Source organism: Urocampus carinirostris, chromosome 19 (assembly GCF_059441175.1).
Source record: "Urocampus carinirostris isolate Australia breed hairy pipefish chromosome 19, RoL_Ucar_1.0, whole genome shotgun sequence".
In the NCBI taxonomy this organism is placed as follows: domain Eukaryota; kingdom Metazoa; phylum Chordata; class Actinopteri; order Syngnathiformes; family Syngnathidae; genus Urocampus; species Urocampus carinirostris.
Window position 1 is genome coordinate 6,036,778 of NC_142367.1, and position 14,224 is coordinate 6,051,001.

The window sequence follows — 14,224 nt, forward strand, 5'->3', positions numbered from 1 at the left end:
ATTTACTCTTTCTCGTCTTTTGTTCTCTCTCCCTTCTTCTCTTTTATTTCTCTTCTCTCTGTCTCTTTCTCTTCTCTCGTTCTGTTCTCCCATTTCTTCATCTTTTCCTCTCTTTTTCTCTCTCTTTCTCTCTAGTTTTAATCTTTCTCTCTCGTTCCCTTCTGACTGTCTCTTCACTTCTTTCTTTTTCTTTCTCTCTCTCGATTTATTTCATTTTTCTCTCTTCTGTTTTTCTATTTATTTGCCCCTTTGTTTTTTGTTTATTTCTTTATTTTTCACTTCGGTTGTTTCTTTCTCACTTTCTTTGTTTTTCTCTGTTTCTCTTTTCTTTTCCCCCACAATCTCTCTCTCTTTCAGTTCAATATCCCCCTTTCTTTCTTTGCTTTAATTCTACTGGTCGGGCCCCAGTAAGAGCATTTTTTTTTCTACCATGTGGCCCCCGAGCTGAAATGATTTCAACACGACTGTTGTAAACATTCCTGCGGGGAAAGCGAGCACGGGCGTAAGGAATGTGCCGCTCTCTCGCCACTTCTGCCACATCGCCGGGAACGCCGCCGTCCGTCTGATGTCGACGCGAAAGGTTTTGCCCGGAGGCGCGCGGCCAATTAAGCGGGCGCTAACGCGTGACCTGTCATCAACAGATCGGATACGGCACCACAGAGAACAGTCCCGTCACCTTTTGTGGATCGCCATTAGACAACATGGACCGGAAGTCCCAGACGGTCGGATACATCATGGACCATACGGAGGTTTGAGGCCACACCCATCACTTCCTTCATAACCTATTTATTATTAAATGGTAAATTAGTCAATGGTCTGCAATGGTAGCGCTGAAGACCTTTACAATTGCATTAGTTCAGGAGGTAGAGCGCTCATCTTGGGATCAAGAGGTCGCAGGTTCAATTCCCGGCTCCTCCGTGTTATATGTCGAAGTGTCCTTGGGCAAGACACCGAATCTCTAATGCCCCCAATAAGCAGGTTGCTGACTCCCTATTGGTGTGTGAGTGAGTGTGTGAATGGGTAAATGTGAAGCACCTTGTAAAGCGCTTTGGGAGGTCTTCATTGGCTTGAAAAGCGCTATGTAAATGCTGACCATTTACATTTACCATTGCACACTTAACCCATTCACACACACACTGTTAGCGGCGTCAGCCATGCAAGGCGCCGGCTTATACTTGGAATTTTGGTATCAATCTGATTCAAGTAAATACACAATTGTATTGATCGATACCCACCCCTAATATCCGCTCAGTATTGCAACCACTCAATACCTGAGCGGGCTGGAATTGTCTACCTGATTTCTTCTAGCTACAAGTTTTTGGAGAGGGCGTCGTAGGGCATCGCCCCAAAATATATGAAGAGATAGAAATATGGCGGAAAGGTAGCGTCCTTTATTGCAACATTCATTCTGAAACGTTCAAGCCACGTTTGAAAGTCGTCCAAGAGACGCTGTCATTTACACTGTGTGTTCACAACATCGCGTGATGTTTTTCCCGTAATCGAAAGTGTTTTTTCTCTGAATCGTCTCGCTTAGTCAATAACTTGTGATTTCTTGTATCAACATTATCTCATAACATCCTGCCAGATGTCTGTTGTCAGTTCGAAGGCTGCTGGCTTACAGTTAATCCACAACAAAGTCAGCTACTAGCTGAAATTAGTCCCACTATTACCTTTCAGCTGTGTGTTCTTAAAAGGTATTCCCAAATTAAAAAACGTGCAAAATGTGAGCAAATAGCACATGTTTGATGCATGAAAACCATATATTTTTGGCCGGTATATTCCAGTTATTTTGCGAGACGATACATTTTGAGGACAGTCTGTTTTGTCTTTGACCTCCTGAGCTGTGATGTCACGTGAGGAACACTAGGGCGCAAAAAAGCATGCTGTCTGGCACTAGGCTAACCATGACCCAACAACTTCCCTTAGCCACGAGAGTCGTAGGGTTACCACTTCGTGTGGTGTGTCTTGGGTAAGAACAGCCTAGTGGCGCCCATCCCTCTCCAGCCCAACAAATGTTTCCACTCAGTCTCGAACTGGGGCCTTTCGCGTGTAAGGCGAATGTGCTAACCAGTGCACTACAAAATGTACAAAACGGAATCTGAGGGCTTTTCCTTTCAGAGTAAGAAAGCAATTTAGAGTCCGGCTGGCTAGCTGCACGCTAGCAACAGGTTACCGCCACTTTAGCAAGGTCTCCAGGATGATTAAAATACAACCGTCCCGAATGTAGCGCTTTCCCTCGAGTTGTAGCTCCAGGTCATCTGTTTTATGAATAATGGATCTGGCGTTGGTCATTCGCTAAGTTCAGCCATAGTGGCTTAAGAGAGTTGTTAGCGTAGCCGTAGCATTAAGCCGTACTTGCAGCCTCGCTCTATCTATCTCTACCGACGCTGCCACAGACGATTTCCGAACCCGATAATAATCCAGGGAGTACCTCCTGGTGATCACCATTTCTTTGCACTATTCTGACTTTCCTCAGATGATGATTTTTAAATGTAATGAGCTGCTTAAAACTCGCGGTCACTATGCTTCCCAGTTTGTTTTGGTTTGGAGACGTTGATTTGACCTCCCACCACCTATTTCACTGACAAATACACCAGCATTGTCATGCACGGAGTCACTCCGATCCAATACACACACATACAATCTGCCCGAAGCAGCACTTGCTGTGTGCTCTTTTTGACCACAATAATCGAAACGTTGATATCAATGACAATAAAGACAAATCAATAACCGAAGCGCAAAGTAGCGAGGGGTTTCTGTAACTTTAGGTAAATGTGAATGGTTGTAGGACTGTTTTTCAGGCCAAAATTGTGAACCCGTCAAGTGGTCAGCTCTTGCCGTTATCTTCTTCGGGCGAGATCCTGATCCGAGGTTACTGCGTCATGTTGGGCTACTGGAACGACCCAGAAAAGACCCGTGAATGCATCGGAAAAGATGGCTGGTACAAGACGGGGTGAGTTGAGTTTTGGCACCCACAAACTAAGCTGAACCCACGGAAAGCCGTTCTCACCAGTTAAAAATATATGTTTTCCTTCGTGAGGGGGACAACCTGTTCCTTGAGGGCAGCGTGTCCTGCATGATTTTGAAGGTTGCTCTTAAACTCAGGTGATACAGATCACCGGGATCACCAGGGTCATTAAAAAGCTCCTGTTAGCTTGCTAATGAGGTGATATTTTGTATCACTTGAGTTGAAGATGAGAAAACTTCAAAAATTCAGGACATGTTGTGTTGTTCTAACCCATTGTGCGGTAAATATTTTTTTCAATTATTCGAATATATCATCACATAAGGGATCCCTCATTCAACTCATTCAATGCCGGATGTTTCTCTCTAATGCCCAATTTCTAGCTTTTACCATTGTTTAGTAAACAACAGTTAAACATTGCCCACATTTCTTGAAAATACTCCTTCCCAAGAAAACATCTGGATAACGGCTTTTTGTGAAATGATGCATTTCAAGCAGAACTTTACCTTTGTTGCTTTTTTTTAATATGTATTTGTGATACCGCTAATCTCAACAATGCTGTCCTTATTTGAAAAATAATATTTCATTGCAACAACACTGAACTTATGCATGAACTTTGCAAGAACTTTAGCAACACCCAATTTTTACGGAGAAGTGATCACATGATTTCAGTCACCATGCCGATCGTGTTCTCCCGGGTGCACGAAACGTCATCCTTCGCTTACCAGACGTTTAAGATGGGAGTTTGAAAAAAGCTCTGTTGAAACTTTCTTGCCCATATGGCTATGCCTTGCGAGTCTCACTACACTGCTTCAGTACATCGACTCGCAACAAAAAAATATTTTTAAATATATTCAGGACACTATATTTTTACTTCACATGATAATTTTTCACCCTTATCTGGGCATTGTGGGAAACTGCATTTATCGTCCCTTAGGCAGTGGTCGGCAACCCAAAATGTTGAAGGAGCCATCCATCCATATACGCTACATGAAGAAGGAAACACATCCTAGCTATTTTCTTAGGACAATGTTATGGTTGTCTACTGTTTGTTCTACAGAAACCATATATTTTTCCATGATCAAAAATTTCGGAATAAAGCGCCACGGAGAAACTATGGCACGCTCACCCAGAGCAGGTTTTGTGGGTCGAGAATTTCAACTTTGTTGGCAAAAGAAAGCATTTTCGTCTGCCTTTTGGCCTCGGCCGTCGGTGCTTTTGTCGGTCCGGAGCGTTTTATTGACATCATGTCTTTTAGAGAAACTAGAAATTGAAAAATGTTGCACGAACGTAATGTTGGTTCGTCAAGCTTTTTCTATGTGTTGAAAATGGGCAGAATGACTGTTTAGCCAATCAGAACACAACGCACGATGTAAATCTGCAACGTAGCAAAACGGCGATAAGTAAATGACTGTTAGAATTGGCCTATTTTGATTTTGACTGGCGGATAGTCGCATTCGAGTGTGAGATCTTCAGTGTGTGCTTGGACACAGATCAAAAGCTGTCATGGTGATGTATGATGTAATTTCATGGGGGAGTGCAAGTGCAGTACGCAATGTTTGTGTCCGTGTTTCTTCAGGGACATCGGCAGCTTGGACGCGTTCGGCTACCTTCGCATCGAAGGTCGAATCAAGGATCTCATCATCCGCGGGGGTGAAAACATCTACCCGGCTGAAATCGAGCAGTTCCTTCACACGCACCCAAAAGTCAAAGAAGTACAGGTCAGACTCTCAGACTATTATGTTTTTTGGGGAGGATGGACCCATGTGGGGAATCAGATACTTGAGGCAGGGGTGCTCAAAAAGAGGGATCGTATTAACATATTAGTATTGTTAGGAATTAAATATTAAAATCTATCGTTTACCAAATTGTTCAAATTAGTTATTCGACTCCATTAACCAAACACAACCTACACTTACCCAACAATGCGCGCTCGTTTCTTGATGGAAAAGACGAACAAGAATAGCCGACATTTTCACACGGGGGCAGATTTAATTTCATTAACAATTGAACTAAGTAAACTCCATCGAATACGGCCGAACTAGTCGAATTAGTCTTCTTCTCTGAAGTCCTCTAACTTTTTCTCTCGGCCCACAATTGCAAGATGGTGTGCCGGCTCCTCCCATGGGCGTGCCAATGAAGCCCAACGTGAGCCCCACCACCTCGCCGCAATGTCTGGAAAACTCAAAGCAGCGGAAAGCGTTTCTCATAACAATGCCTGCTGTCCTCCGTCATCTGGGCCTTTCTGCATCGTCGGATGTGCTGACTATCTTATCAGCCTCACGTCCCGTTCCCACCATTCCTGTAAACAATATTTTCTACCAGGGTCCCCTGAACTTTCACTGCTCATTGAACTTAAGCGTACTCGGTGAAAATCTTCATTGCACCCAATAAATGTAACTTGTATTCAATCGTATAAAATCCTTTATAGTCAAATGTATAAAATCCTTCAGTATTAACTAAAGGAGGTACAGAATGACAAATAAATAAGGGTTCACAAAACAACAAAATGTCCAAACAAAACAAAACTTAATGAAGTCCAAACCAGAAAAAAAAACTGGAAATCTAAAATGTCCAAATAAAATAACAAGTAGGCACTAAACCACTAACAAAATGTGCAACCAAAAAAAGCAGACCTGAAATGGTAGTGGAAGGAAAATGACCCAACGAAGTGTGTTGTTCAAAATGTCTTTATAAAGGTTAAGGATGATTGAGGTGCGGGGTTTTGGACACACCTGTGCCCAGTTCAGGGTTGGGTAGGGTTACTTTAACTTGATTACTTTCAATTACTTTTGGATTACTCCAATAACAAATATGCTAACAAAAGACAAAATAAACTGAATATGAATAAAATTACTAAATTTTGTGCAGCCTTGGGGAGTACGGTATACATGGAACGGCAAAAATGATGTTGGCAAGCTGTTTGGATTTATTTTCATTTGGTTTCTGTCGCATTTTATTTTAGTTAGGGCGGCAGTGGCTCAGTAGGTAGAGAGCTCGTCTTGGGATCAAGAGATCGCAGTTTCGATTCCTGGCTCCTCCGTGTTACATGTTGAAGTGTCCTTGGGTAAGACACTGAACCCCTAATACCCCCAATAAGCAGGTTGGCGCCTTACATGGCTGCACTGCCGCTATTGGGAAATGTGAAGCACATTGTAAAGCGCTTTGGGAAGTCTTGACTTGAAAAGCGCTATATAAATGCAGATCATTTCATTTCAGATCATTTAATTTTGCCGGAGATCAAAGAAATCAAAGCCAGGAGAGAAAGCTTACCACGTGTTGTGAGTCATAATTTTATTCATATTTCTTTTCTTTTGTCTTTTATTAGCATATTTGGTATTGGAGTAATCCAAAAGTAATTGAAAGTAATCAAGTTAAAGTTACCCTACCCAACCCCGGCCCAGTTCCAAACCAGGTTGGCACCCCCTGGTGGAAGGAGGTGCCCCAGACCATAACATAACCTACCCCTCAAGGGCCGGATACCAGACGGCCCGAAAGAAAAAAACAAATACGGATGCTGTAGCAACAGGACAGTTGAAGGTCCTTTCCGCTCACCACTAAGACAGGCATTATTTAAAATGAATTATTATTTTTTTAAATACTAAAATGAATAAATCAGGACGGCACGGCGGCTGGGTGGTTAGCGCGCACCCCACGGTGCGGAGGTTCATGGTTCAAGTCCAGCAGCCTTCTCGTGTGGAGTTTGCATGTTCTCTCGTGCTTGCGTAGGTTTCCTCCAGGCACTCCGTTTTATTCCCACATTTCAAAAACATGCATGTCAGGTTAATTGGCTGGTCAAAATTGTCCTTAGGTGTGAATGAGCGAGTGAGTTGTCTGTCTCTGTTTGCCCTGTGACTGGCTGGCAACCAGTTTAGGGTGTCCCCTGCCCATTGCCCAACGATAGAGGGGATGGGCTCCAGCACCCCCGCGACCCTACTGAGGATAAGCAGTGCAGATATTGAATGGATGGATGAATAAATACATAAGATTATTGTTTTTAACAGAATTTTTTAATAAGGAACTTTGTTCAGGTGTACAGAGCATCAAAGTACAGTATCTGGTCTTGCCACTCTCGATCTCTTCTTCTTTTTCAGCCAATCGGCGCATTCTAGAGGGACCACGTCTCATTTTATGGTGATTTTGTTTTGTTTTTTTCCTTTTTCTGTCCAAGATAATAGATCTCAAGTAAGTTAGTGATAATAAAAAAAGGCCAGAACAGTGACAACAATGATTAAGTCAAAGAAGAAACTGATTGCAAAATAGGAAAATGGTATATGAGTGTCTGCTATTGAAGCGCTGCTGGAACGTACAGTAATTGACTCTAATAATGTCATATTTTTAGTTTTTTACCAGTTAATGTTTACTGACTACATAAATCTATAATTATCAATGTTGTAGTACACACTTTCTTGATATTTTGAATTTCTTTTTGTATATGGCTATTGTAAAGCAGTTTTGTTTGGTTGCAGATATGCGATGTAGGCTGATATGCGCGTATATACAGTAGTATTATTTATTTGAAAAAAATAAATAAAAACGATGAATATATTATACTATCCCTGGTTTTAACTGCAGAATCCCTTCATTGGATACATTTGAGAAGTTGAATTTATTTCTTGTTTGGGGCGCAGCTTGTCAGTAAGGATGGTGGATCTGGAAGTAAGACCAGTTGAGAACCATTTATCGAAAAGCCGCTGTATCGGTCAAGATTTGGGGACCAGAAGCTGTCAGCTAGACATTCTGTTATTACCTATATTTCATGTTGATTATGTCCGTGTATTGTCTGTTGATTCCCTTGCAACATCCGTTGGAGCCTGGTCAACCTTGCCCTCATGTCGGTTTCAGATTGTCTGGGCCGCCCTCTGAGACTTTTTGTGATCAAGGGCCATACAAGTAAACACGACTTGACATGTTAAACATTCTCTAAACACCCTTAGATGAAACCTACATACTCTGTTTTTTTTTAAGTTATATTTTTGTGTGTGCAGGTGGTGGGTGTGCCCGATACCCGCATGGGCGAGGAGGTTTGCGCGTGCATCAAAGTGAAAGATGATCAAGAGTTGAGTGGCGAAGATATCAAGAATTTCTGTCAAGGAAAGGTAAGCTTTACTAGGTTTAGCATTGTCGGCATTGGCCTTCGCTTAGTATAGCAAATGAGTGCCAAGGACACTGCAAAATATTGATCAAGACCTCCTACCAAGTATAAAAAAATAAATAACATACTATAAAATCTCTTGACATCGATTTACTACTATTTGTTACATTTTTAACACTGCCTTTCTAAAAATGGTGCGGTTTATCCTTCTTTTTTTCATGTCGGCACACGCATGTGCTCGTAATACAAAACCCGGCAGTTAGGCCAGAAAACATTTTGAGAGTTTTGTTTTTGCTAACATTATTCATATAATACATGTCACAGTACTTTATTACATATTTACAACATACTCACAAATCAAGTCCTCAATTTATACATCCGAATCGGCATCAATGTCAGGTCGCTGAAGTTTCCTTTAATCCTCGAGGAACGAGACAACCACCAATGACAATTACACAGAAAGACATGTCTGTGTTGCGATCTGGCACACACCGTTGGTTAGAAATATAAGTAACATAATGTAAATAATGTAAAAACATGCACAAAACAAATGAATAATTTAGAAAACATCTATTAGTCTATGTACTAAATGATAACAGCATTTTTTTTTTTTCACTCTATCACAAGATGTCGGTGTTTTGTTTAACTCATTTAAACGTTGAACTTTTTTCACACTCAACAACTTTAATTTCAACTTCGAGCAACTCGAATCTCTAAAAAAGACACAAGATGTTAATAAAAATTTCAATTAAAGTATTGACTATTCAGTGCAACAAAAAATATACTATGTTACGTCACTATGCACTGTCCGCCATTGAGACAGAAGCGTACTTACCTGTAAGGGAGTTAAGTAGTGGGTTCAATGTAGCCTAATTTCTCATAACCAGAACAGATGGTAGAACAAAACATGTAACGTTTCACACAAAGGTTTATTGGGATATCGAGGAAGTCAGGTGCGGGGAAACAAACGCCAGCGATCAGGTGCTCGCTGGACAGGAGAAGCTCACGGGATCGAAGCGTGATCGGAACGTTGAAGTGAGTGGATTTGCCAAAACAGATCTAGTAGCCGAAGCGGGAGATCCGAGCGTGGTCGATGTGCCAAAACAGGTCAGATAGGCGGAGAGGGAGATCGGAGCATGGTCGTTGTGCCAAAACGGGTCAAATAGCAGGAGCGGGAGATCAGAGCGTGGTCGATGTGCCAAAAACGGGTCATTAGCTGGAGCGGGATATCAGAGCGTTGTCGAAGGAAGAGCAAAGTCAGGGAGCCGGAGACGATCGGCAAATCGGGGACGGACAAGCAGATAAGGATGAGGACGGGACACACGGGAGCCAGAGTCAAAGTGCTTGCCTTGTTTATGCGGAGGTTCGCTGACGGACTGACAAGGAGTGACCGGAGTACTGAGTATAAATAAGAGGGGAATCAATCAGGCAACGAGCAGCGGCTGACGCTAAATGAGCAGGCACAGATGAGGGCAATGAGTCATCATGACACTAATGTAAAAGTAAGTTTCTTCTTCACAAATCTACTCAAGTAAAACAAAAAAACGATATGATTTAAAAGTAATCCTACAAGTACAAAATGTCCAGTAACTCGAGTAAATGTAACAGAGTAAATGTAACGCGTTACTACCCACCTCTTCAGACGCAGTTTTTTGTATTTAGAGCGCATAATTTGTGGAAAAGAGCAGCTTGCCGTTTTCCTTCTGTGCCACAAGAAGAAGAAAAAAGAATCTGCACCGTGTTTAAAACCACACTGTTTCAAATCTACCAAAAGTAGTGGTTTATAGTCTGGAAGGCAGGGTGATATAAAGATCTGATCACTAGGCACCATGGGTAAGACCTTAAGCCCAACCCAAAATCAGTTTAGATCTGAAATGTCAATCATTAGGTTTGGGTTCGGGCCGAGCCAAGTTTCCCTCTCTCTCATTTAAAAAAAAATATCCACCCATCATTTTTCTTTTTCTGTTTGGTGACCACGCTCGGCATATACACGCTGTCAGTGACACAATTGGAGGACAAAATCCATTGCGCATATCCTCAAAAAAGAAAAAAGAAAAGGAAAATGAGGGTTTAGTAGAAAAAAAACAGAAAATTCAGCGAGGGAAGAGTCCTCCTTTCTCCTCCTCACAAATAAAATATGGGCTCAGTCCTTCAAATCAAGTTAATTTGTCAGGCTCGAGCTGCTTCAGGCTTTAATACCCGCGGGCCGGGTGGGGTCGAGATGGATTGTTAAGGCCTGACCTTACCTTTGCTTGTATTCTAGGTTACCGAAGTCGCTAATCTGGCATCCAGTCATTTTCATTGCATTTCTTGATGTGTGTCCAGATTTCGCACTTCAAGATTCCTCGCTACGTTTTGTTTGTCAGCAGTTTTCCACTCACAGTCACTGGAAAGGTAAGATTGATGCCGCAAGTTACGTATTTATTTGATCAAGTTTTCATCAAAAATCGGTATAGAATTGTTGTTTCACCTTTTCTCAGCCCAAACTAAGAATCGTGACAAACGTTGTTTAATACATGCAGTCATAATTAAAATGATTTATTGACAATGTATGAACACAATACCAAGATAAAATGTACAATACAGACGCTGCCCTACTTACGAAAGGGTTCCGTACGATCGTTCGTAAGTTAAATTTGTTCGTAAATTGCTTCAGTGCTATACTTTGCATGGAATGTATGTTTAAGGCTTGTATAAGTCACCTGTATTGTTTTGTACTGAAAAATAAACATTTCATAAAATATTGTGCTCTATAAAGATGAATAAAGTTTAACTTACTCTTGGAAGTTGGGCTTCAAGAGTTTGGCGACTTCCTCCTCTGCGGTAAAAAGTTGCCCTGAAAAAAAACAATCCAACCATTTTCTCTACCGCATCAAGCTTCCCTATTCCACTTTCTTTTCGAAAGAAACTTCTTGCCTCTTCTTTACACTTTACAGCAACCATACTGAATGAATGCACGAGGTATTAAACAATAAAAATGTCGAAGTACTTAGCGTGCTGGAGATACAGTATAGAATGTTTACACATGAACTAGGAAGAAGTGGATTTCTTCTGCGGGGTGGATGCTGGGTGAGCTCTCACAGTGCCACACGTCGGTAGGAGCAGAAAGAAGCACAACAGTACTGTCCTGTACTCGGAAAAAGGTGCACAATACAAAATCTAACTTACAGCAATGTCCGAATATTTTTTGACATCTTGAAAAAATGTGCCGTTTTTCGTAACGCAAATGTTCAGATTTAGGGGAGCGTCTGTATTTATTCAATGTCCTTCAAAGTCCAATTCATTCGTCATGCTTTTTTGCATTGTTTATCTATTTCTTTTTGTTTACTCCGTTCTCTTACATTCGTCTATGGTACCGTGAATAAAAATGCATGATAATGACATAAAATTGAATGCCTTTTCATATGTTATCTATATAACTGGTGGGCTTGTGGTTAGGAATCAGCCCTCTCACTGCTTCTACCCAGTTTCGTTTTTCGTTGTATCCAATGTTTTGCCATTGTGGTCAGCGATAATTTCCAACTGATCATTGAACAAATACTCTAATCTACATCCGTAAAACCTTGTTTATAATACTCACCCAAACTTTAAGTTCATTTTGAGGCTAAAAGAAAATCTGCGTACTACATGAATAGAAATGGTATTTAAGGGAGGAAAGACTAAACAAGAGGTGGCCTTCTTTTTTAGGTCCAGAAACACGAACTGCAACGGGAGGCGGAGGAACGTTTGGGACTCGCCAAGTCCGAGTGAGCTTCAGGACAGATCTGCTTGGAAATAATCGTCGTTTGAAACATTTTGCCCGTGGATAAACCAACAAAATCGGAATGTCAAACTTTTCCTAGTGTTCCAGTGGGCATTTTTTACCAACCAATTGACCAAAGTGACTTGTTTTGCGGACTGTGGAAACCGGCATCTCGTAATGCTGTTTGTATATTCTGGTTATTATTGAGACTAGCACTCGCTATGGTAGCTCATACCAACACGGTCTTCCTTTACATCAAAGGAATGGTAAACTGGCTTTAAATAAATGCAATACTAAGGACACATTTTTTAATTAAAATGTATTTCTTTAATGATATCACACATTTTGGGGGGAAATATACTGTATATACTCACATATAAGCCTTCTTCACATATAAGCCGCCCCTAAAACTGCTTTAGAATAGCCACATTCTAAAACCAGGGGTGCTTGCAGCCCCCAACACAACCTGAGTAGCCCAAGTACTGGTTCTGTGAACACATCCTGAGTCATTGTGATTTTCTAGGAAATTTGATATCTAACTAGTATGATGTTTAGCGGTTGACTGCGGCTAAATCAAAGGAAAGGTAAACTGTCTTTAAACAAATGCAATAATAAAGAAAAGAAATGTTGAAATGTATTTCTGTACTAGTATCATTCCTTTTTTGGGGAAATGTAACTGTGGTGGAATGTGGATGATAATTAATGATAAGTATGTAGGCATCTGGTGAAGGTCGTGGAATGACGTTGTTGCAAGAGGTCACGAGCTGGTGTGCAGAGGACCCGGGGCGTACGACCTTCACGAGATATCTTAACTTTATTTGAGAACACTATAAAAGCCAATGTTGAACGTCTGGAACTTTGAACGTGTCCCGAATGCAATAAAGCGCGTTCCCTTTTTGCCATATGTCCTCTCTGCGTATTTTTGGGGGCGACGCCCAACGACGTTCTCTCCAAAATAAATTAAATGAATTAGTTATTATCCACATTCCACAACAGAACATGAATTTTGTTTACCATCTACACTCGCATATAGACCTACATTGCATATAAGCTTCCCCCTAAAATTGCTCTAAAATAGCTACCTACTACAGAGGGGGCTCCAAAGTGGTGCCCGCGGATACCAGATAGCCCGCTAACACCAGATGACTAGGCTGCTTCTGAATACATATCACAGGTCATTGTGATTTTTTAGAAAATTTGATTTGTAACTGACTTGATGTTCCGTAGTTGAATGAGCGTATTTTAACCTCTAGTAATTACAACCACGTAATAAGATGGTAATAATCTATAATAATATTTTATTCTACAAATGCATACTAAAATGGTAATTAGTTAAAAAAAAGTAGCTTTCAGCTTCAATAAGATTGGTGACCCCTAGCTGATAAAATTTGATTAAAATGTATTTCTTTATTAATATCAGTAATTTTTTTCATGGATGGAACAAGAATTTCATTTACCATAAATTCTCGCATATAAAACCAAATGGCATATTAGCAGACCCCTGAAAACTGCTTTAAAATAGCCACATACTAAAATAAAAACCTACCCAAAATATCCATAAAACTTGCTGCTAAACAACGATTCTTATTTTAATGTCTAGATAATGAAGACTAGTTTATTGGTTCTAAACATTAAACAACAATGAAGAATGTGGTTCTTGTTTGACGATTGAGCACCTGCAAAGAAGAATGCTTAAATTGCTAGTGTTGGGTTGTTTCAACCATTATTGTTTTATTTTGACTGTCATTGAGTCTTTTCTGATTGTCAGCATCATTGTCATATATCTGCTAATCATGTTGTTGTTTTTTGAAATCCACACCCTGTAGGATTGATATGCTTTTTGTCACTAAGGAGATTAATAAAACGATAAGGTACAGGGGAGGACCCTTAGAACAGGCTGGATATTGTACATCTTGGGAATTTCGTACGGTCCTCTCTTGTTCTCCCTGCAAGCTCAAAATTCATTAATGTCTTCTCTCCTTAATTTTTATGTCTATCTAAATGTGATCTAATCAAAATCTAATCTATCTAAATAAACATATTTATAAGTCCTGAGAGTGTGTAGGCGTCGCTCATTGGTGGTGAGAGCTGGTAAGGCTGGGCATCTTTTGTTTTTTTCAATATAAATTCGCTCCAGGCAGTGCTCCTTTTACAGCCGAACGGGAAGCTGTATTTCTACAAGCTGTCACTGGGCCGTGGAGGGAGGTGAGTTCCAGGCAGGAAGTGTCGTTCGGCTCGCGTGTATGTTACACCGGGTCCCTTTCGGACGAGTGATAAGTGAGAGGAACTCTTTTTTTTTAAGAAGCGGCATTTTCCGCTCGCTTTACTTACAACCCCAACAACCTCGCTCAAGGAGAATACCCGACAATGTCAAGCCATTCTGCTTCCATTCATCCATTATCTGCACCGCTTTATCCTCAGT

General features: G+C 41.0%; 1 protein-coding gene across 1 annotated transcript in view; it reads left to right on the plus strand.

Annotated features, from left to right (window-relative positions):
• Positions 1-13,857, plus strand: part of LOC148346993 (medium-chain acyl-CoA ligase ACSF2, mitochondrial-like) — a 47,581-nt gene extending 33,724 nt beyond the window's left edge. Inside the window, exons 11-16 of the mRNA XM_088322906.1 lie at positions 642-749; positions 2,802-2,953; positions 4,545-4,686; positions 7,954-8,064; positions 10,386-10,454; positions 11,748-13,857. Coding sequence (XP_088179032.1) covers positions 642-749; positions 2,802-2,953; positions 4,545-4,686; positions 7,954-8,064; positions 10,386-10,454; positions 11,748-11,810 — 645 coding nt within the window. The 3' untranslated portion in view covers positions 11,811-13,857. The remainder of the gene's footprint in view (positions 1-641; positions 750-2,801; positions 2,954-4,544; positions 4,687-7,953; positions 8,065-10,385; positions 10,455-11,747) is intronic.
• The last annotated feature ends 367 nt before the right edge of the window (positions 13,858-14,224 follow it).